Here is a 23,211-nt window from a genome sequence, read left to right on the forward strand (position 1 = left end):
TTACATAATAAATAAATTTAACCCATTAATGTCCCACTGCTGGGCAACCTGGTCTCCTCCCGTAATGAGGGAGGGGTTAGGCCTTGAGTCTACCTCGCTGGCCAAGTGCGGGTTGTGGACTTTGCATGCCCTCAATAAATGTTTTAAACAAATTTTAGGCATGCAAGGTTTCCTCAAGATGTTTTCCTTCACCGTTGGAGCATGTGATAATTATTTCTAACTAGCTGACCCGCGCAACTTCGCTTGCGTCACATAAGAGAGAATGGGTCAAGATTTTCCCTGTTTTTGTTAAATTTTTTATCGCCGTTCTGCTCCTATTGGTCGTAGCGGGATGATATACAAGCCTATAGCCTTCCTCGATAAATGGACTATCTAACACAGAAATATTTTTTCAAATCGGACCAGTAGTTCCTGAGATTAGCGCGTTCAAACAAACAAACTCTTCAGCTTTATAATATTAGTATAGATAAGAAACATACATAAGAAAGCTAAAATAGCTTTTTCTGCTAAAGTTTTCGCAGTTTCATTACATAAGTAACATACCTAGTGATATCTGTCAGAACAAAATGAGAAAACAAACAATTAAAGGGCAGTTGGCGACTTTGTTTTGAACAAACAAATTTAATTAACATTCGTTTATTTCCCCACTTGATCCGAGAGAGACAAATAGTCTAAGTAAAATTTATGTATCGGAATCAAATTCAATTTCGTCTTTGCATTTTTTACACGATTTTTTAGGACCGTTTTACTTTGCCGTGCGAAGGATAGGACTAGAGTGGATACGTCTTCAAGTTTTGAAATTTATCTTCCCGTTTTCTTTTTGGCGTTACTTATCATTGCTCAAAAAATTTTACAGTATGTGGTGGTCTAACATTGCACATGGTTTGCAATTATTCCAACTAAGTTTACAAAAGACTAGTAAAAATGTAAAATATTTAATAGTGTCTTTAAACAATACAATGACGTCACATCAACTCATTTTTCGGGGACAGGGCAGAAGTGTTCTGTCCAGGCCATCCACCAAGTACCACCGATAATCATGTGGAATTAAATCTGGAATCAAAAATTATCAATGGTTATTGACCTTCAGAGGCTACTGCTGACCATCACATTGATAAGTTTGTGGAAGCTACTCAACTTAATCATTCTGACAAGTAGAAATCATAACAATGACACAATTTAAAAAATATAAACGTTAACTTTAGTTCCACGTGTTCTTACGATCTTGTGAAATTTGTTTTCTTACAGGATTTTTCTAATCTTCTTTAGCATCGTTTATATTGATTATGGCGCTCCTCCTGCCTAATTTATATTCAGCTAGTGTTTTTTCATCACGCCTCGTGCTTAATATCGCAATTTGTACCGTAGTTGGCGTAAGCCGAGGGGTCCTGTCACCTTTACTCTCGGACGGGCCGTCTTTCTCTGTTCAATGCCTATTTTATTGCTCGCTTACACATAAACAACTAAAGTTTACGATCGTTTTTACATTAAGAAATCGGTCATGGAGAGTAATAAACTAATTATTAAATGAAGATTGAGGACCGACAGTATCCGTAAATAAGTACGATTATGAATCGGCTTTTGAGTCTGATTTATGGGCTTGGTGACGACCGATGACAAAATTATGTCTCCGTCATAAATGTCCGCCGTATGGGATGGCATCCATGATAATGGGTAGTTTTTTCTCATTGACGTCGCCCGTCGTCTGCGCTGTGCCGCGTGCCGCGTGCTCGCTGCTGCAGTGCCGCGCTGCCACCGCGCTGCCAACGCGCTGCCGCCGCGTTCAAGGTACGCAGTTCATCACACGCGACTTATTCGTTCAGCGGCACCGCTGCTGCAGCTCCCTACAACCTGTTGATAACGAAGACGATTTTACATACCAAAAATGTAAATATATGATTTTTGATTTGTTATTAACAATCTAGGTGCGATCAAGACTTCGTGATGACACAATGTTTACATAAATATGTAGGTTAAATACTTTGGACATAATTAGATAGCCAAAGACAACTGTCATACAATGGATACTTATGTATATTACAGACAGACAATACCCTCGCACATTATAGAAAGATTTAATTGCTTTATTTTTTACACTGTCATTTTATTTGAAAGATTCCTCAATCAGATTCGGGGACATCCAAAAACATGGCGCCGCAGATCAATTAGTTCCGAGTAATAAACAAAGCAAATACGTTCGTTATGAAAAGAATTCGGCTGTCGGCAAATTTCTTTTGCCCCATCAATCAAAATCATACTGATAATGAAATCATCATTTGGGTGGCCATAGAGAAGTTAGTTCTGAGAATTTCGTCTCCGAGTCTTTAGGCAATGTCGCTTCTCTCCGATGTGACCGATGTCATTATCACATTCCTGATTTATTAATTAGTTTCTGAATGTCCAACGATAGAAGTTTTTCAATGTGGACGTTAGAGACGACTTCGTTTCAGTTAAGTATCTTTACATTAATTAATAGGCATGAGTTGATGTAAAACCCTAAAATCTAAACATTTGCGTAGAAATGACCTACAAATCACGTTTTTCATTTCTAATAGACGTATTCTGTAAATAATAAAATGATGTTTGAAAAAATGCTAGGAAATTATTAGACTTCAGTTTAGTACATTACTTAAAAAAGCCGAGAATTGAAACCAGCCTTAGAATTTTCAGGTTTTACATCGATGATAGAATATTAAAGGTTAGAAGTACGTATTGTTCGTATCGTACATATATCTATACTAATATAATAAAGCTGAAGAGTTTGTTTGTTTGATTGTTTGTTTGTTTGTTTGTTTGTTTGAACACGCTAATCTCAGGAACTACTGATCCGATTTGAAAAATTATTTCAGTGTTAGATAGACCATTTATCGAGGAAGGTTATAGGCTATATATCATCACGCTACGACCAAAAGGAGCAGAGTACCAGTAAAAAATGTTACAAAAACGGGGAAAATTTTGACCCAATCTCTCTTACGTGACGCAAGCGAAGTTGCGCGGGTCAGCTAGTTAATAGATATAATTTCAATTAACTGTTAATCTACTCATAAAGGGGTATTTAAAAAAGTTGTGGTTTAAAATGTATTAAAATGTAGACTACTTCTTTCAACATAAGTTCCCAGCAAACTCAATGTTGTTTGTGTAACATCTAAGTACAATTATAAGTATTGAGCAGGTAAATTAAATTGATAACATAAATAATAGGAAATGATCGACGTAATAAAACGCTGCTAATTTGAATTTAATTACATCGAACAAATGGGTTTATAATTTTTTGTTAGGCTGCTATCACTGTAAATGCTTTTCTGAACACGATTATTCATTTTTCATTATCAAATCAATGAGTGAAACATAAAAGAATGAAAGTACCCATCACGTTTACTTTCCTCTTTGTGCTTGTACATTCATCAAACAGTGAGCATCGTTACAAAACACTGTTATATAGTAAAATATTTGTGACAAGTATTAAAAATCTAATTATCCTTTCTCCTCTTTCAGATGACTTGGATAAAACGGACAATGAGACATCCAGAAAACATTACGGCTTGAGCTTCCACGTCAAATGCAGTGATTATGTCAAAACCTTCACTTGTATGACTGCGTGCAAAAGTATCGGTTATCAAGTGTTCAGAATGGATTTCAGGTGTAAGTGTAGCTGTCATGATTTAAAGACTACGACGATACTGCCGTTCTTTAAATGGCGAACTAATGGGACAACGAGAAAGCGGCCTGAGACGTATAGCGTGCCTTTGTACCATATCGTGGGGACCCTGTCACCGGCCACTGAAGAAGAGGAAGAAACTACTGAGACTACAGCCGCCACCAACCAATGTAATAATTATAAACCTGATAATGATACGGCGACTTCTGGAACTGGCGCAACGGGAGACACTACGACAGAAAACTCGACTGGGGGAGCGGCTGATCCTGCTACAACAACTGTTTCGGATTAGCAGATAACTTTAATAGAGAATTCAATAATAACTTCTTTGAATTTCTTATAAAACCCTACACATAATCCTTGTGTTTCAATATTAATGTATTGAACACTCCCCGAAGCCAACAAAAATATTAAAATTAACTATAAAATAAAAATACGTACATTATACCCAACCCTATACTTTTAATTACCAAAATAAAATGGAATATTGAAAAAAAAACTGGACTTTAATGAAGATGTACCTATGTTTTCTTTGACTGCTGCTTTCTGGGATATTTTGTAATACACCTACGTACATGATATGTAATTGAAATGATATTCAAGTTATTATTCCTATTATTCTGCAATTGACATTAGGTACTGCATCTTCTGTATTTTACGACATTTTAAACCTGTCGATCAAAAATATTGCGAGGAAGGAAAGCCGCACAGAGTTTAAAACGAATTCAAAAGGGCTGGGTCAGTACGCATTTAGCTAGTACTTTATGTAATTGTATCTCTTTTGATTTTTTTTACCCTTTTTATACAAAGCAGGCTTGTGGCCAGCATAGGAATAGAAAGGGTTAAATATCGTTATGCGGCCAAGATTATATCATGCGACTATATTTAAGAAACATAATAACGATACTAAATATATTTAATATGAAAATGAGTTTATTATATTTCACCTATGCTAATCGTAAAGATTTAATTTTAAGTACAGAATTAATTTCACACATCATAACATTTTATAGTCATGTAAAACTTGTTAAGAGGAAAATACTTTTGAATATCAGCCTATTACACTTCAAGCATTTCATGACGTGGCAAGAATGGCAAGATTAGCTGTGTTGTGTTATATTTTATTTCAATATCTCATCACAAGAATATTGGCCGAGGAAGTAACTAGTAAGTGATGATTTTTAATATTTAAAACTTTACTTGTAGTTTAGAATAGCAACATTTCTCAATTTGATGCTTTAATTATGTCGTTTACGTAATATTTTGGATTTACAGTTACAATACCCATTAATGACACAGTGGAGGGCGATGGTACGTATACTTGATTTTGAGTAAACTATTCAGATATTTGAAATAATATTTATAATATAAAAATATGTTGACATTTTGTATTTTCAGTCGAAGAGTTAAATAAAACTGCAATTCTGCGCTACGGACATCATAGAACCGAACCCTGTCAGGAGTTCAAAAAAGTGTACGTTTGTATTATAGGTTGTCTCGATGAGGGTTACCATCTTGCTAGGTCAGACAGAAATTGCAAATGTACCTGCTTTAAAGACCCCGCCAAAGAAGAATTCTACAATAAAACATACAAGAATTGGAAGATACCAACTACTTATATACCAGAGTGGGCTACGAAAAGTACAGAGTTTGTCAATACGACGAATTATGACGATTATGATACTGATCGACCTCAAGACTCAACGGGAAATCAGGAAGGTGATAATACAGGAGGTGGCGGAGAGGATGGTGGGAACCCTGAAGAAGGAGGTGAACCAGGGACTGCGGAAAATGGGGACCCTGCACCAGACGAGGAGCAACCACCTGAGGGAGAAGAGCCAGCACCCGAAGGAGAAGAACCAGCTCCTGAAGAGGGCGGGGATCAACCAGGGGAGGAGCCAGCTCCTGAAGAGCAACCAGGGGAAGAACCAGCCCCTGAAGAAGAACCTGCCGAAACATAAATAGTTATTTTACCTATAACGATGCCATTATTGATATACAACATTACACGGGTATGACTGGGTTTCCTCTCCTTCCTGACCTCATCCTATCAGCTCAAGACTACAAATAATAATTTGGTCGCAATTTCAAGCATCTGCAGGCTAATAATGCGTGGTCGTGGTTATACCTGTGTCGTTTTATGTATTCATCTTGAAGTTGAAGCCTGTGTTAAGGCACCGAGCCTTAACACAACACAGGCAAAACCGTAATCAAATAAATTATTATATAAATAAAATAATATCTAATTAAATAGTTGTTAAATATTTTTTGCTCTGACCTGTATTTATTATCTGTCTTGATATTTTAGTAGAATATATACGAAGTACATTGAAACGTGATCCTCATTATTATCAGTTTGGTCAACGAGATTACAAAAAAGTTTCTTCCTTTCTATGTGTACATCAATTATTTTATCTCTATAAAATATAATAACAGCCATTATAAAATGACAACGAGCCCCGTGTTAATGATATTTTTATGACAAACATAATTCCGACCCTTATACAAAGTAAAATATCGCTGCACAAAGTGCCAAGAAAACATGAAACGTATACATTCCAAGATCATTAATATATCCATTAGAAATATAGGCGATATTTTCACGGGAATTCCATAAATATCATTCTGAACTGAATATTTACGAAGTGTAACTGATAATTATCAATATATTTCAGTAACGACCGCATTAGGGAAATAACTTCCTCCTTCTACTCAAATATTAATGTTGATACCGTTCACGGATATCTGATATGTGGGTACAAATAAATACGAGTACCGTTACCACTACTAGCATTTTGCAGTTTTGAACTAGTCAGCTTATCCATAGTTTACAAAAATTATAAACGTTTCTTGAAAATGGTAGGCATTTCGCACATAAAAACATTTGAATACTAGCTCCGGCCCACGACTTCGTCGGCGTGGAAAGATTTTCCGGAGTAAAACGTATCCTATATATTGATCCAGGCTATTAACTATCTGTGTATCGATTTCATTAAAAGTAGTGTTTCGTGAAAGAGTAACAAACATACATTCTCACAAACTCTCGCATTTATGATATTAGTAGGATAATTCTAGTTCAGATCCCACTATATCTCTATATAAAAGAACATAAATTAATACATCCATAGTGAAAGTAACTATAACTTAGTTACAGTGTAAACTATCAAACTAATAATGATGAATAAGAGAGATTGACAGCATTTAGGCGCCTAATATTTTGTCGAAGCTAAACTAAATCTCCGATACCCTTGGGGCCGAATAAAAGCGATCTGTCGATATTCATATTTAGGATGACGTCATGTGATTGAGCGACCGAGGATTGTATAAACGTGGACATGAAAATGCCACTACCACAATGTAAAAATAAAAGATTTTTGTTAAGTTAGGGTTTACTGTCTCACTGCTGGGCAAGGGTTTTCTTCCAGGCGTGGGAGGAGTAAGGCCTTGGGGCTTTAGTTTGTCTAAGATATTCCCTGTTTTAAGGCCATTCACATATCGTAATTATAAAGAAAGAAATACTGAAACACTATGTTTAAACATGTTCAAAGGGGGTTACTTTGATAACTTAAAACTAAAGTGTAACAGCTATCTAGAACGTTTTGGTAGTCGACTTAAATTCATTCAATGCTATCCATACTTAAAAAAAAAATGTGTACGTATATTTTATTCTCACTTATTTGACATGAAAAATATCCGGTCCAATAGTTCTTCCCGACTTACTTTTATATCAAACATTTTCGTCGATACACAGGGGTAAGTAGCAAACTTTTTATGCAATACCCAAGAGGCAATACTCAAGACTGACGGCTATGACGTATCACTGAGATTTTTTACCAATACAATGTGAACATATTTTTGCTTTTATATCGATATATCAATTTCTTTTATCCGGTTTGACATTTTTTTGTAAAAAAAAAAACAATTTTACTTATAGACACTTTCGTGACAAGGGTACAACATGCTTCGAGAAACTGTAGTGTATAGGTTGATATTATATTTGTAACTAGTTTGTTACTTGTAACTAGGAATCACGATAGCTGTTACTACAGATAATGTCAAAAAAACCAGTTTGTCAAAAAGTTATATTTTTTATTTTCGACCCTATTGCTGAGCCAGCATGCGAAGAGCAAGAAGAATCTGTTAAAAATAACATTAGTACATAATCTTTTTATCTATAAATAATGATACCAGATTATTTTGTTTGTCAACGATAACAGGATGAATATTTGAAAAACAAATGTTTAAAACTACACAAGAAGAGCCACACGCATATTCAGAGGGATGGCTATTTGAGTGATATTGGTAACAATATCTGGGATTGAGAGGTCTGTCGCGTTTCATAGTATCGGCTGTTTGTCAATAGGGGTTGAAGTTATAAATCTCGCGATGACCCTCCCTTATGGCAGCTCTGAGATACTGAATGTGTAGTGGGTCAGCTGGGATACATGCAATAAAACTTGAAGTATACACATTTATTAAAGTGTACCTTCCTATTTCATCTGAAGTCACAAAGAATAATATACTATATATAAACGTCAAAAGAAAAAGTAGAATTTGTCGTAGAATTATTATAACTAATATTTTTTTCTATATTTAGCAATGACAACGGACCACTTTCAGATACCAAAACAATCACAACTCAACTGCGAATAAAGAAAACATTTCGATGAACTAAACAAAAGGCAAGTTATTTAGTAAGATAAGTCGGCTAATCCCGTACAGCATACTTTGATTGAAGATTGATTTATTTGTAATAAAACGCTTTTGAGCTCTCTTTTATCTGTCTGCGCACAATCGAGGGCGAAACAAGAGAGGAAGGCAAACAATAAATCCACCTACATAAAAATTGCAACAACTTTGTTCATAATGCCGATGGAGGCATCATCAAAAGTTGGTTCGCTTCGCACCCTCGCGCCCATTCGTGCAGAGATTACCAATAAATCCAATACGGGATAATTGGCCGGCTTAATTCTGTTCTATCTTTCTACTTAGTTCAGTCGTCAGAATGTGCCAGCTCAGGCCCCTTGGGAGAGTCCAGTCGAGAGCACAAACATCGTCCGGTTGCCGAACAAAAATAGAATCTTGTGTACTTTCATAGAAGCGAGTTTTATATGCCAAAAGGGAAAACAAAGCAGAATCAACGCCAAATGAAGAAAATGGCACAGATAATGAGGTGTTTTTAGTTTTCTGTGTTCCTTATTTAATAATTTATTTGCTATCACGCAGTTTTGCGATTTATGTTTTCATATTGAATGTTTTGAATAAGGGTTTGAGTGGCACATGATGGACATAGGTGTCGCTTTCCCCTGTCGTCTAATGGATGAGAATTATGGAGTCAAGGGGTGGCAACGATTTGATATTCGCATCAGCCGTTGGCCCTCGGGACCATTGCGACGTGATTCAATAGCGATGTCCTACGATCGACGTTCTGATATGTATACAGTTATGGAAAGTGCATCCGGGTAAACCGATCATATGATTTTACCGGCAGCTAGGGGACATTCAGTTTATTTAGTACCCGGCACGTTCAGATTCATGACGCAACTATAATAAATTTATCAACGTTACATCATAAGTTTGATAAGCAATTTCCTTTCCTAGTATGTAAACTTAAGCAAATGTAATCGACAATGTGAACGTAAGACGGAGTCCTATATAACATGTATGTAGGTAGCTATATTAATTCTTCTCCCCACGATGAGTTAGAATTAAAACGTCACTCAAAGCGGAAAAATCCCGTTCCGAAAAATTAGCCAGCGAAATTCCAACAAATAATTAATCTGGAATAATCATACAAAACGATGCGAGCGGGATGCTCGGCCATTATTACCATTCATTTCAAATCAGCCGTGCGGAGGGTCGGGGAGGGCGAGGGCCTCGCTCGACCTGAATAAGCATACATTTTCCAATCAGGCCACGTATCATTTAACTCGCTATTAAATTCGACTTCTTCCCTCTGAATTATTATCATGTCAAAAAGGGTCTAAGTAAGTAAATACACGTTTATAATTTGAGCAGGAATAATAAAGAAACCGTTTCACTTAATGCGAAAATCCATAGGTCTTTTCGCCCTAAAATTTATTGTGTGGTGAGCATTCAAAGTTTGAAAAAGAAAATTCAGGCGGTTCGTTATGTTAGCAGTGAAATACTTTTCATAAACGCCGTCATAACATTCATGCTTAAGACCTTTTACGGTAATTACTCGTTCTGTGAGAGCTCGCGCCCTCCACGGTGAATTAGAAAATTAAAATTTTGTGAAAGAAGTCTTGGTTGTTTCTTACATCGCTATGATTTAAGTATTTAGGTAATTACACAGAGAGTTTTTCTAAAGCTTATACAATTTAGCAAGAATATGTGTATCAGAGCAGAGGATCAGAGTTGATTATATTAAACAGTTACAAAAACATTTAGCTTTGATATAGCGGGTCATGTGATATGAGTGCATGTTATAACGAGCGTGTCAAGCACGAGGCAGTCACCTGACACCGTGAGCCGAGTCACCCGACCTCCCCTGCTTATTAAATTAATAACTTTGAACACCGTCATTACCCGACTAATTGGAGGGGTGATGGGCTCCTTTTAACACATTACCTAAGCGTTTAACGTCACTTTTATGAACTGTGTAATTAATATTTCCTTCACTTCTGGGTCGACTAACTAAAATATTTGGTACATCATTTTCAATTTAAATAATTACGGTTAAAGCATACAGTTTAAATTCATTAAACAGGTAAACCAATTAAATGTCACAAATTAGTTTGTTTCGTTGCAGAAACAGACAATAAAGTATTTTGAATCATCAAACTAATAATTGTGAATAACCGCGCCGGCAGATTGTTATCACAAAGTATTAATTAGCGCCTAACGGTAAAATTTTCGTTGTTTACAAACATATCATTTTGCTGTCCTGCCGCCGCTCTAGGCTAAATTTTACTTAGAAATTTAAGAGATATAATTAAGAATTTTGCTGAGCGCAATAATTTAGGGCTCGTCTAATGAGTGATATCAGGTTTCGGGTAATTAACGCCGGGGGCAGATTGCTATTTTTGTTATCAAATATAAATGTTTACTAACTGATCGTTCGTATTCGATTTGGCTCTACACGCGGGTTCACGAGTCAGGTGGAAGGGTAATACAATAAAAGTTGATAATAAGAACAACAATTGTATGATAGTGTGTTGTAAACATGATACGTGATAATACATTAAGTGGATGGCGAAGACCTTGGCGGGCGGTGTACGTTTCCCTGCCAGTCAGTGTACGAGTAGTCGTTGAGGCCCTACAATCGCGAGCGTGATACAAATATACACATAATTTTAATGCCGGGGGTGAAGCATTAAAAGTCAGGGATCAAATGCCTTTAATACTACACGTGAGAGCTATGGAGTTGCCTTCGTTGTACAATTTTATTGTTGCTTTCTATTCGTAGTCATTGAATTAGAATTATAGTATTATCTATTTAAAATAACGCTTATATAAATTACCATTTAATGTATTCAATCCTAATTTGCAATTGCAGAATTATAAAAAATACATGTTTTATTTACTTCTTTAACTCATTTGCTTAACGGGGTTAACTAATTGGCGTGTTTCCTTTTACCTTAACTAGTTGTGATTTTTTTCTTTACATTACCATAATATGGTATATAGATTTTATGCCGTTCATATGTTTTATCTGCCTCTACTAGCAAATACCTCTATCAAGAGAAGAACTGTCAACTGAAAAACTTAGTTATTTTTTAAATAAAAACTACAACGCATACATATAGTGAATCTCGTAAGTTTTCATGTGTGATGTGTAAGGCAGGTACAGACGGGAGGCACGCGACGCCCCTCGCCCGGCGTCCACCGCTCACCTGCACCCAGGCTTACACGACTTACATTAATCTTCGCTCATATTCACTAAGAATATACACAGAGCTAATCGGCGATATCCTTTAAAGAACAGGTGCCTACTTGCAACCTGACATGTATGACGACTATCAAGAAACATGTAGAGCTTGTTGCTTTCTAAGTATTTTGCCCCAAGGAGACAAACCTATAAATTGTTTCATTGTCTTTCAAAAATCAACTATAAATATTAATGCACTCCAGAATTCATTTCATCTCATTCGACCTGATTATATCGGAAAACTAACAAAGAAAGAAAAGGTTCCATGCTAAATGTATAAGTGTACCTATCCTGCAACAATACCTACTCCCACAGAGCACCTATTCGAGCGAAGTATTTCATTTATAAGCAAAAACAAGTCAGCAATCCGGCACAGCTATTATCTATCATCAAATATTCAGATAAATCCGCTCACATATTACGCATCCGTCAATAGGGTTTGAACCGTCACCCTTTTAATTTAGACTTGGACGAGGGGTCATTAAACAATAAAGTGTTGATTAAAAGCCCCCATGCGCGGGCGGCTCGATGCGAATAACTGCGCTTCCTGCATTGAGCCATTATTTTATCACCCGATGATTGGCACCGGCACACTCGGCTCGAGTGACGCTCCTTCAACTAACTATGCCGAAGGTCAACATGTTACAGTTTTGATTGAAATGTTTCTGAAGTATCCTGGTGCAATTTATGTTGCATTTGACACGATTATGTAGGTGTGGCGGTACGAGCTATACGTTTATATCAAAGTTGAATGTTAGAGTTTTTAAGAAATCAGTAGGATTTTATTGATCTTCGCGATAATTAATTGAAGAAGCTAATGAGATGAGAAAAGATTTTCAACCCCGTCCAATATTCTCTAAGAGTGTTTGTATTAAATGTATAATGTGACGTATTTATTGTCTATATCTATATGAAGTACGAGTAGTCTCGTACGAGACTAGGAGATAATTACTCGCGATAGAGATAATATGGGGAGCAACGAACCGGGCCCTCATTACAGCGGGGATTTCAGTCTCGTTCTTACCATTATCCCTCATATCATTGTTCGCATTCAGACGATGTTAGAATTAGACTAGCTGAGCGACTCCTGTGTTATTTCAATGCACTGTCGCGTTATGCCTTATTATGTGAAACGTATTTCGAATACACAGATAATCTGGAAAACCATTTATGGAAATTGTATACCAATCGTTAAAAAGAGAACCGTCCTGTTAACAGATTTTAAATCATTGCCGTCACTGGCCGCCATTGTAACGTCAAGTTAGTTCAAAAGCGGTCGTTCCAGTCGAACAAAATGATCTTCGTCGGAGCGGATTGCGAGTTCCACACCTCGCGGATCAATAGATCTCATTCAAATAATAATAAGGAGTTATAGATCAGGCGTGTGAGGCTGTCGGCGTCGGGCGTCGGGCGGCGGGCGCGGCTGACGCGCTCGGCTCGGCTGTGTGCGCCCGCGCCCTTGCTCCAATCCTGCCGCATTTGAGTATGGAAATGGATATTTATTTCACGTCTCGGCCGCCCGCCGCAGCCGTCTGCGGTGATCGCCGAAGATGATAACGCTTCGATTTATATATTTCACTCGATGATCGGTAGCTGCTACTATGTTCACCATACAACTGCCAGAATGGATTGCGTTCACGTATACAGGACGTTATCTGCTTAGATAACTGTTATACTTCTTTAGTATTCATCTTTTGTTACTTGCATGGAATAATCAAATCGTTCTATTGCTTTATTTCATTATCTAACAGTAGCGGGAACCACAATAAAGCGTGAGTACATGTCATTGTGCTATGTAGGTGTAGTCCGGTTCCAGCAATAACGTCTTGTTTAAGATAATATTCAAAATGGTCGACACGCACCCACTAAAATGTGGTCAGCATTGAAATGATCACGTGTATCTTCACATTACGCGTCTGCGGCGACACCATAAAGGCAGCTTTCTAAGCTATAAAACATTATACAACAACCTGTAGTGTACAAGGTGATATTGCATGCAAAATCTAGCGTTCGCCATAAACTCGGTCGTGATTCCTCTCTTATGGCTGAGAGATCGCCGACATAAAAGAAATGTTGTGCGTTGTCACACTTTAAAAGGGCAGATAATTGATTAGCATCTAATATTGGAATCATACATGTCCACTGTGGAACTTTGATGGATTGCTTACCAGTAACTAATTAACGAGCCACTTATAAGACGTGTGTTATGATGAATATATAAATGTATTATACATTGATATTAGGTAAAAAGCAGTTTGAAGGCGGCAAGGTTTGATTAAAGAGGATGTATTAAGGGTGAAGCGTAAATATTTCTTGGTATCATTCGGCAACCAGTCTGATTAAGGAGCATTAAATAAAAAGTAGGCTTCGTCAAGAAATACTTCGTACCTACTTTGTATGGATAGTACCATTTTCGTCTCGGTTATTCAGCAGGTTATCGAGTTTATTTTATCTTGTCTACAGCTTTATCAAAAAATTGTTCCCCTGTAAACTTAATACCGCATATTAGTTATTGAATTGTATGAAAGGATTAATCTCCAACAGTTCTCCAAGTCATCAGATTTACAGAAATCATAGTGCTCTACCGACTCTACCGAGATAAGTAGTAAATCCGTAAGGGTAATTTTGCCTCGATGAAAAATTTTCATTATACATTTTCAAATAATTTAATTCCGAAACGCTCGCAAACAAAACGACACTATATTTTCGAAAGTTCGTAATCGTTGTGAAATCTTACTACCAAAGTAAATCAAAAATGCACTACGAATAAATTATACGTATTAAGTTGATCGTAAACTTCTCGGTTTTAGATAAAGATAATAAAAGAAAAATACGATATGCATCCTTATCCAAACTAATGTAGCTTAATTAGGTACATCACATAGCGCAGATACCAATCCTACTGTGGTCAGATCTTGTGGACTTGTTCGTTTTATTTTGCGGAGTTGTGCATTTATTTTTCTCAGAGGTCTCGAACAGATTTAAAATTTATAACGCGGGCATGTCACGTCCCGGGTTAATTAGGTGTGGCGCGGGAGTCGGCAGTCGGAGCGAGCGATGCGCCTGCGCCTATTATTTTCACTATTGCATACAGTATACACGTATGCCGCTCAGAATAATTATGGACCTCTTCGCCGCCTTTACACACATTTTGCATACTTACTGCTCAGATAAAAGTATATTTTATTGAAATGTTTGTAATGCTTCGAATAAATGCGACTAATGAAATGGTACTTAAAACTCTTGGCCTGATTAGAATTCACGCGGACCTGCCCGAATTTAACTACGAAACTTTGTATAACTTTTATTTGCAAATAATTAGTTTGGACTCGAGACTTTCTAAAACTTTTCCATTTACTTTTTTTAAATATTAGCATAGGGCTGTTTATTTTTGTACAACTGGAAGCAGTTATAAAGAAATTATCGATTAGACAGATTTACTGATATTATTGACTAATGAAAATACTAAAAATAATCGGTGGTGCAAAAAAGCGAAAATGAAAGAAAATGTGTTTATTTCAGAACAAAAAATCTTAGCGATGTCTTATTATTTCAAATAAGATGCTTAAATCAGAGACAAAATTAAAAGTTTCATCAAATACTGTGCCGGAGATTCCTAATCACTTAAAGTTATAATCTGTATAAAATTCCACTATAACAAAGTTATAAAAAGCCATATCAGTTAAAAATGAGATAACATAAATTAGTCAAAAGCGATGCTACATCACAGCGTAGTGTGTGTAGTGTGTGTGTAGTGTGCATGCAGACGATTAATGGAAACTTATAAAATATCTCTCTCAGAACTGTTACACATTAAAGCTGATTTAATACGAGCGATAAAGGGCGTACATTATGAAAGGTTAATAAAACACGGCGTCGCGACGAGCCGGCGCATATTTCCAACATTAATTGGAATATGGCGATAAGTGGCCAAGAGGTGGTTCTTCATCATTAAGATAATATGCAAATATCTGAAGAGAAGACGCTATAAATTTTCTCCACAAGACACTACGGATCAGACTTGATTGATTCGCAGATGATAGCGCGGATAAAATGCGAGTAGGCAATTATTATAGTGGCGCTGGCCACGTTGCTCTATTTATATGTCGTTAGGCTAATCTACGGCTGTGTACTCATGAATCTCGTAAAACACCGCATCGGGTATAAACTTAGATTCTAGATTTAGATTTTCATTCAACTTTATCAATTTCCCGATCTCAGACAAGTGCCTCCCACTAATATGGATAAATAATATATTCGAGCATTAGAAGCAATGAGTAGACGTAATGAGTCTATCGAAGACCGGAGTATAGCCGCACAAACAAACTAATTGACATTGAAACATCTCAGATAACACGTGTTTCTAATCTTTGACGTTGAAATTACTTACATCGACATGTCTGTATTTATTAGTTTCTATCGCTGAAGCACAAATTAGTACGTTACTAAGTCGTAGAGAATAGCAGGATCATTACTTTGTATTGCATTTGTGATATACGTATAAGTCGCAGGTAGCATCGTGAACAACGTAATGTCTGTGCTGTGACATTAGGAGCAATATATCAAAACGGTGAAGATGTTAGTGGTATTTCAAGTGGCACGTTTTGCGCCACGATGCAGCAGAGTACACGTGTGACCCCTGCGCTGGCGCATATTTACATCTCACTTTACGGCTAACTAGCTGCACCACGCCTCGACCAATCTATTGTACGGAAATGTCGGCCGATGCACGAAACAATCCCACTTTACCGTAATATCTGCATACAAATGTTTGGGAAGTTCGATTCGGTATGTGATCGCAAGCAAATGCTCTACCAATATTTGATTCTGCACGAGGGCATCTGTTCTTACTCAAATTATATAAATATTTTATGTGTATCATCGCAGAATATACAGGAAGCGCATCAATTATACAAAACGACTTAGTATTTCAGCAACGTTTCAATAATAGTGGTTCACGTAAGTGCGGACATTCCAACGTGGTTTGTCATTATTGCGCCTGTTTTCAGTTCGTGTACAGAAGAAAGAAAGTTGTAAAATCCAAATTAAGTACATGCTTTTAGCACACTAAAGTGCTTATGACATATTTTGATTTGACTATCCGTTAAACTGAGAGCAATAAATTACTTATCTCGTACTTTTGAATGCAAAAAGAGGTGCGTTACTGGATTAACAAAAAAGCGGGTGCTTATATTAGGGTGGGTGTCTAAATTGTGGATATATGTATGTGAAGTCAATGCCGGTCCTGACAAAAACAGGCAGACAGCAAATTTTATCATTGGAAAGCACGTAATGTAAATTCTATTATTACGGCCTTTTATTTTTCAATTACGAACCCCCGAGCCGCCGTCGCCTCGGGGTTAACTCTGCAAGACCCCGATATGTACCATTCTTTTATTTCTCAATGTTTGTTTTCTTTATGATTTATTTTTACTTTTCTTTTCTCGTAAATACGATAGGATTTAGTTGCAAAAAATACCGTGGCATATTGCACTTTGTCTCCTTTGACTTTAAAGTATAGTAAGTCATAAAATTCACATATTTACAAACGTTTCAATAAAATATCTGACACAATTAAGTTCGTCGTAATCCTTGCTCTGAATACTAAATACTGATGCGTATAATATAATCTTTTATTCACTGTGGGAAATATATTTTGGTATTTCCAAAACTATTGTTTATTTCCCATTAATTATAATGCTGTTCTCGAAAATAACGACGTATGTAGGAGGCACATATGTTGTTTAAGATACTATTGGATTTTCCTATGATTGTTGTATGACGTAAACATATTGATGCGTCAACATGATGAGTTATTCTATCTAATATGTAGTCAAATCCGGGTTAGTATCTTAACTTGAAAACTGAAACATTATCGGCAGGTTTTTATAACCTAGTTTAAATTTGGTACCTACTCTTAAAATCATTAAAATTAGTCTACTTATCTAACAATGGTGCCCGAGGTCCGACAGTTATTGAAACCGGTTGTAAGTTGCTAAATAAATACATATAATCTGGCAAACTAACTACAATTATAAACTATACTTTCAGAAAAAAAGAAAAATGAAAATGGAAAATGCAACCACCAAGTTGCGTGCCCGTTTACTATTTAACATTATATTGAAGAATAAGTTGAAGTATTCGTGTTCCTCACTTCACAATCACAGAGTATAATTATAAATCATGTAAGTCATAACAAGGCGTGTTTTAAATTTGTTCGCAAGCACTCCATTAAGTCAACACTAGGGAGCCGGGTCACGCGATGCAGCGCCAGTGTGTAGAATTAAAACAATAGTTTAGCTCATGAATAGTGGAGAAAATAACTGGCTAGCTTGTACTTACTACGTATAAAAAACCCTTGAGAAAATATTGAGGATTTTAAGGATTAATAATGTTTAGTCAGATAACGAGTTTGCAGTGTTCATTGCTGGTGAATCTGTATAAGTGTTTGTATAGAATTGGAAAAAATGGTTTAGTATTATAGGAAAATGACAAAAGCAAATTGGTATCGGATTTACAAGCGGTTCCCCATAGGCCTGCATTGAAGGTGGTTATGAGCACCTATGTAGAATTTTGCAGTTATCTTTGTAGAGACCTGAGTATTATCGCTCGTCTGAATCTAATTTTTGATCAAATTCATGTCGATGAAAGATCGTTCACTCTGAAGGAAAACCAATGCGCTCTTCATTATTTACAAATTAGTAGATATTTTGAAAATTAGACAAAAAATAAGTCATGAACCGCTCAAGATGCGTAGTCTTCAGGTTGTTTGAAATAAATATACTGGCAATTGTCTGTATTATGACGTCAAAATAACGACAAATGATAGCAAGCAACACGGGTGTATAACCGCGGCAGCACTCTAGGCTCCCTCAGCGCCACTCAGCGAACAAATTAAATCATTTCTACTTCGTTTGCGATTGTACGCACGCGATATACTTCGATATCATTATAAGGACATATCGAATATGCTTTTTTCTACTAAACTCATATAAAATCCGGATTACATCTTAGTTTTCAGGAATAGGAACTTAGGAATAAGTAACTAAGTTACAGGAAGTATGTATAGTCTACTCGTATTAGGTAGAGCAATTATTATTTTAATAATGTCGTGCTAGTTTCTACTATATGTTATTTAATTTGAGAAATGCAGTGAAATTAATATGATTATAAAATCCATGATTTTTGACTCTATGGTAAAGCCGTAAGTATTAAGTGATTGCTTCTCTGACCGACTTGTGCTTACACTGACTAAATTACATTGACTTGCTAAGTCAAGAAAGATGGGAGAGTTATTATTGTACGTTTTCAGACTCACGCGTATTGTCGTGATTGTCATGTCTTGCAAGTGAGTTTGTAAAAGTAAAAAAAGAACTTTGACCGTGATAGAGTCCAAAGGAGGTTTTGACAATGTTAAAATCTTTTTCCTTATTCTGTATACCTACATATAGTTGGGGTACACGACAAGTAAGCACTACCTTGTATTAAATACCATATTCGTGACACAGGTCTATGACTACCTCTACGTACAATGTTAAAGTTGATATGATTCACGTTTACTAACTATAAACATGGTTTGGCATGATTCGTGGGTCGCATCCGCATGTCGTGCTCGTTCGCAATAAACTTATAATAGGTGTTTCAACACTAAAATAATAATGTTATAGCGATTCGATTTCGTGCACTTTATCGTTGTTCGTGGGCCGCCGCTTGAGCGGCGAGCACCCGCGTTACACCGTGTACCGCAATGCCGCCATGCCACCCGCCGCACCGCGCGACACATACTCGTACATCCAGAGATTCATCGCGTATCTGTGATAAATCTAAACACAACGAGAACATAAAATTTTATACGAAACGACCACTTGTTAACGTATGTTATCCGTGTGTCGTGCAATTTCACAACGAGCCGCCTCGCCGGATCACGTACTCTGAAATCCACGTTCAGAACATAAACTATTTACCAACTATTCAATATTCAATACGCGATTGCAAAATACGCCAAATTATTGCATTAGTAGCGAACAGGGATTCCCGATATTGTGGTTCAGCGATCGGTAGTCGGCGCACCGCGATATGCGGCATAAATAATTTAATAATTCGCAATACGGAATTTACCATACGAAGTGTCGTACCGTTCGTCTGCTTCGTATTCAATATGAGTATTTGATTCTCATAGTAGTGTCGCACCGGGCAACGCTCCACCGGCCACTTTTCACCGAACGAAACGATAGCTTCCGCGCGACGAATAAGGTTTATTTTAATAAAGAGATGAGTGCTTGGCTCGGATCTTTTCAAATGGCGAGTGTTGATATGTAGGTGAATAAAGCACGTCTGTACATTTCAATATCGGGAACATCCGTGTTATACGCGTGACCTTGCAAATCACAGCCTGCTTTCCAAACGACTTCACAGAACCGTCGATCGGCGTCTGTATTGCGCGACAATCACAATGTTTATAGAATATTTTATTAGTTCGTTACATGTAGAGTTATTTAAGCAATGATATGTCAACTGCTATGAGAAATAATAACGACCATATTTTTATTCTTAGAGCGTATTTTCAATCACAGACTCGAAGAATATTTTATTACCATGAGAATATTTTTTGTATAACAGGAAAATGTGAGCACATAAATATAGGTACGTACCTATATAATTGTTGTTCAAGATTCTGAAAAAGCGTTGTTCAGGGTAAGCCGTCAGCTTGTAGGTAGATAATCTACGGCTAAAGAGATCAGGTCAGACCGATAGAGGATCAAAACAAGTGCCAACAAACATACACATCGGCTACTGTTGACCTGGTTAAGTGGTCAGCGTCAAGTTATATGAGCAGCTACCGTTACCTACGTGAAGCAGATGTTGACGTTGACTAGCTCATTTCTATTCCGCAATGATTGGGCCGGGCCCAGGTCGACGGTGGCTGTCTGCGGGGGCATGTCCGCGATCAGCCGTTCCCAAGGTCGTAAAGTGAATCGTGATAATATGGTAACCGTGTTTCAGATTTATGCTGCCCATTGTCGATAATATCATCCTTTGCATTCTGATAAGAACCATCGGCGTAGTTTAATGTCACGAATTCGGTTGTGACATGTTTGCGACAATGAGAAGGGATCCACTGACCGTCGCAATGACTTGTACTGCCCACGGCCGAGTATGTGGAAATTGGAATAACTTTCGCATTTTCTCAGTGTTTTATATTTGTACGCTCACTTAGCTAAACTACAGGCGCGTGACTCTCACTTTTCCTAGTTTGCCTAAGATTATAGATCACATAGATATATATTATTCAGATACAAAAATAAATAAGAAAACCATTATACTGGGGCCATAAATTCATCACAACCGTAATTAAATTTCTTGATAGGAGTAAAACAATCAGGGATAGAAAAGTTATGAACAATATTAAACATAAAAAATGCATGGTTCGGATAAATCTCACCCACGTTAAAAGCTCTAATATAACTTCATATCTTAATTACTGCAATAAAGGTATACCTCACTAAAAACCTCATAACTTTGTCGCTAGTGAAAAATAGAACTACAAAAAAGTTCATAAGGGATAGAGGCGAGCGGTCAACAAATTGACCGATGCTTATACCTCCGCTGATAGCGAGCAATCCTACACACAGACTCGCCCCGTCGTCGATAGTGCAAGCCTTTAATAAATTATACACTTTAATAGATCTCAACGTTTTGTCCTTTGTTACTTAACTCAAACTAGAGTGTTAAAGATAAATAAAAGTGAACGCAGAAAAAAATGTTTTAATGACTTAACGAATTCATTCCTCATCAGATTTCTCAGAGCATCTACTAAGTATCGAGTCGTGCTAACCCTTCTAACCTCAGGGAAAAGAATGAATAAAATAATCAGAGTCGCCTGAGCTCTGAGCAATTATGTGGAAATTTCCTGACAAATACACGTTATTGGTGAGGAGTGGGACACGGTAGCCACGGCACGGCACGGCACGGCGCGCGGCGTGCTCGGCAGCGGCGCGACGCGACGCGGCGCGGTGCCGCGCGCCCGTGCTGTCGCCTAATGAGGCCGCTTGCTTCTTTTATTTATGTGACAAATGTAAATTGTTGGGTGAATCTTTCACGAATATTTAGTGCGAGAACGCTCCGATACACGCCCGGTGAATATTCAATTACGCACTTTTCTAATCGCGGATACGAAGTTGCAAATACGCAATAAACATGTTATAGAATGTGGATTAGTATACCTACATTTGGGGATATCTAAATATGCAATCCACGACGTTATGGTTCCGTGATTGTGTGATATAATTTGTGAGAATATCGGTAACAGTGGAGTGCGGTTACTTACCTAGTGGGATAATAAATTTATCTTTTACGGGCCTCGTACATGTAGATATACCTAGACGTGCATAGAGTTTACAAGTTTAGAGCGTGTACACTAAAATTTATGTTTGAAAGATTTGTTCGCCACAAATAAGGTTGTCAGCGTGTGTTATCTAAGGGATCGTTAATTAATTAGAGAAATTGAACGACCGCCGCGGCGCACGGGGACCAATAACTCGCAACCCGCCTCGTATCATAGCTTCGTTCGCTTTTATTTATTTTTACCACTCACGTAAGCAAAATTGAATTCGAATAGCTCGTGGACATGTTCATGCAAAGTGCAACACTTATTATGTGCGTTTTGACATTTAAATGTAGTATAATGATGACAACCTACACTCCTGAGTTGTGGAGAATGTTCGTGTACATATGTATGAGTGCACCCATATAAAGTGGCTCAATGCAACGCAAGCCTGCAAAAATTGTAGATAAGTACTTAGATATTTATTAGTCGAACATAATTCTTAGTTATGAAGGCTTATCTTCATAGTTTACTTTAATGCTGGGACATTAAAACGGCGATGGCAATATATTGTTGAACGCTGTTCGGCGGTTGGTAATGTTGGTATAGAATATATAGATGTGTTGTACTATGTATATAGTGATGTTGTGAAGGTGTGTGCGACACGTCGTTATCAGTTCGATCACAACAATGAACATGCTAATTGTGTTGTTTTGAACGACGACGTCGACTGTCGTCACTCCTCCACATGACATATTATCCCACTGCGCCACCATGTTTACATATTAAATTGCCGTTTAGTTTATCTTTATTAGGTACTTGTAAATCTTTTTGCTGTTCCCAGGAGTCGCATTAGACAATGTTTTTCAGTTTTTTTCAATAACTGTAAGATATACTCGCTTGATACTGACTCCATGCATAACCGTTCATTTGCTATTGAAATAAAAGAGTAATTAAAACAATTCTACTCTCCTTAAGTAGCAGCATTATCAATTCAGTACATATTAATGTACACGTGATTATCAGTCTAGACTTGAAAGTTTTTAACGAAGCGTAGGAGCACTAAAATAGCTCAGTATATTTAGTAATCCGATTCTTCGCACGTAATTTACATTTTGATTGAAAGATCAAATAGGCACTATGACAAAAACATAAACAGTGATGTATGTTCGTTTAGAAGTTTAGCACAGAGACAACAAAATGGGCCAATAAAATGGCGGAGCATAGACAAAACGCTACAATAACATCAGAACGGGAACGAATCGCCAGTTTACGACATGAGCGCAACGACCGACTGCTCTACAAATGAATAAGCCATCTGTTCTAATAGCTGCAATT

At 37.1% G+C, this 23,211-nt stretch overlaps 2 protein-coding genes and 1 long non-coding RNA gene across 4 annotated transcripts in view; 2 read left to right on the forward strand and 1 right to left on the reverse strand.

The window, feature by feature from the left end:
• Positions 1–942: 942 nt before the first annotated feature.
• Positions 943–23,211, reverse strand: part of LOC142986799 (uncharacterized) — a 33,406-nt gene continuing 11,137 nt past the window's right edge. The window contains exons 2-3 of the long non-coding RNA XR_012960427.1: positions 1,247–1,851; positions 943–1,053 (exon numbers count right to left, since the gene is read on the reverse strand). This is a non-coding gene — a long non-coding RNA (uncharacterized LOC142986799). The remainder of the gene's footprint in view (positions 1,054–1,246; positions 1,852–23,211) is intronic.
• Positions 1,659–4,072, forward strand: LOC142986791 (uncharacterized). Of its 2 annotated transcripts, none has more exons than XM_076135492.1 (2): positions 1,659–1,788; positions 3,496–4,072. In XM_076135492.1, exons 1-2 carry the CDS (start codon positions 1,665–1,667, stop codon positions 3,948–3,950), a joined length of 579 nt encoding a protein of 192 aa, XP_075991607.1. In that variant the 5' UTR covers positions 1,659–1,664; the 3' UTR covers positions 3,951–4,072. The 2 variants fall into 2 exon arrangements, with proteins under 2 accessions (XP_075991607.1, XP_075991616.1); XM_076135501.1 differs by lacking the exon at positions 1,659–1,788 and adding an exon at positions 3,247–3,411 and having other exon boundaries at positions 3,496–4,061.
• On the forward strand, positions 4,671–5,905 carry LOC142986788 (uncharacterized). The gene is made up of 3 exons (XM_076135478.1): positions 4,671–4,825; positions 4,934–4,969; positions 5,057–5,905. Exons 1-3 carry the CDS (start codon positions 4,750–4,752, stop codon positions 5,617–5,619), a joined length of 675 nt encoding a protein of 224 aa, XP_075991593.1. The 5' UTR covers positions 4,671–4,749; the 3' UTR covers positions 5,620–5,905.

This window comes from Anticarsia gemmatalis, chromosome 3, assembly GCF_050436995.1.
Source record: "Anticarsia gemmatalis isolate Benzon Research Colony breed Stoneville strain chromosome 3, ilAntGemm2 primary, whole genome shotgun sequence".
Classification (NCBI taxonomy): domain Eukaryota; kingdom Metazoa; phylum Arthropoda; class Insecta; order Lepidoptera; family Erebidae; genus Anticarsia; species Anticarsia gemmatalis.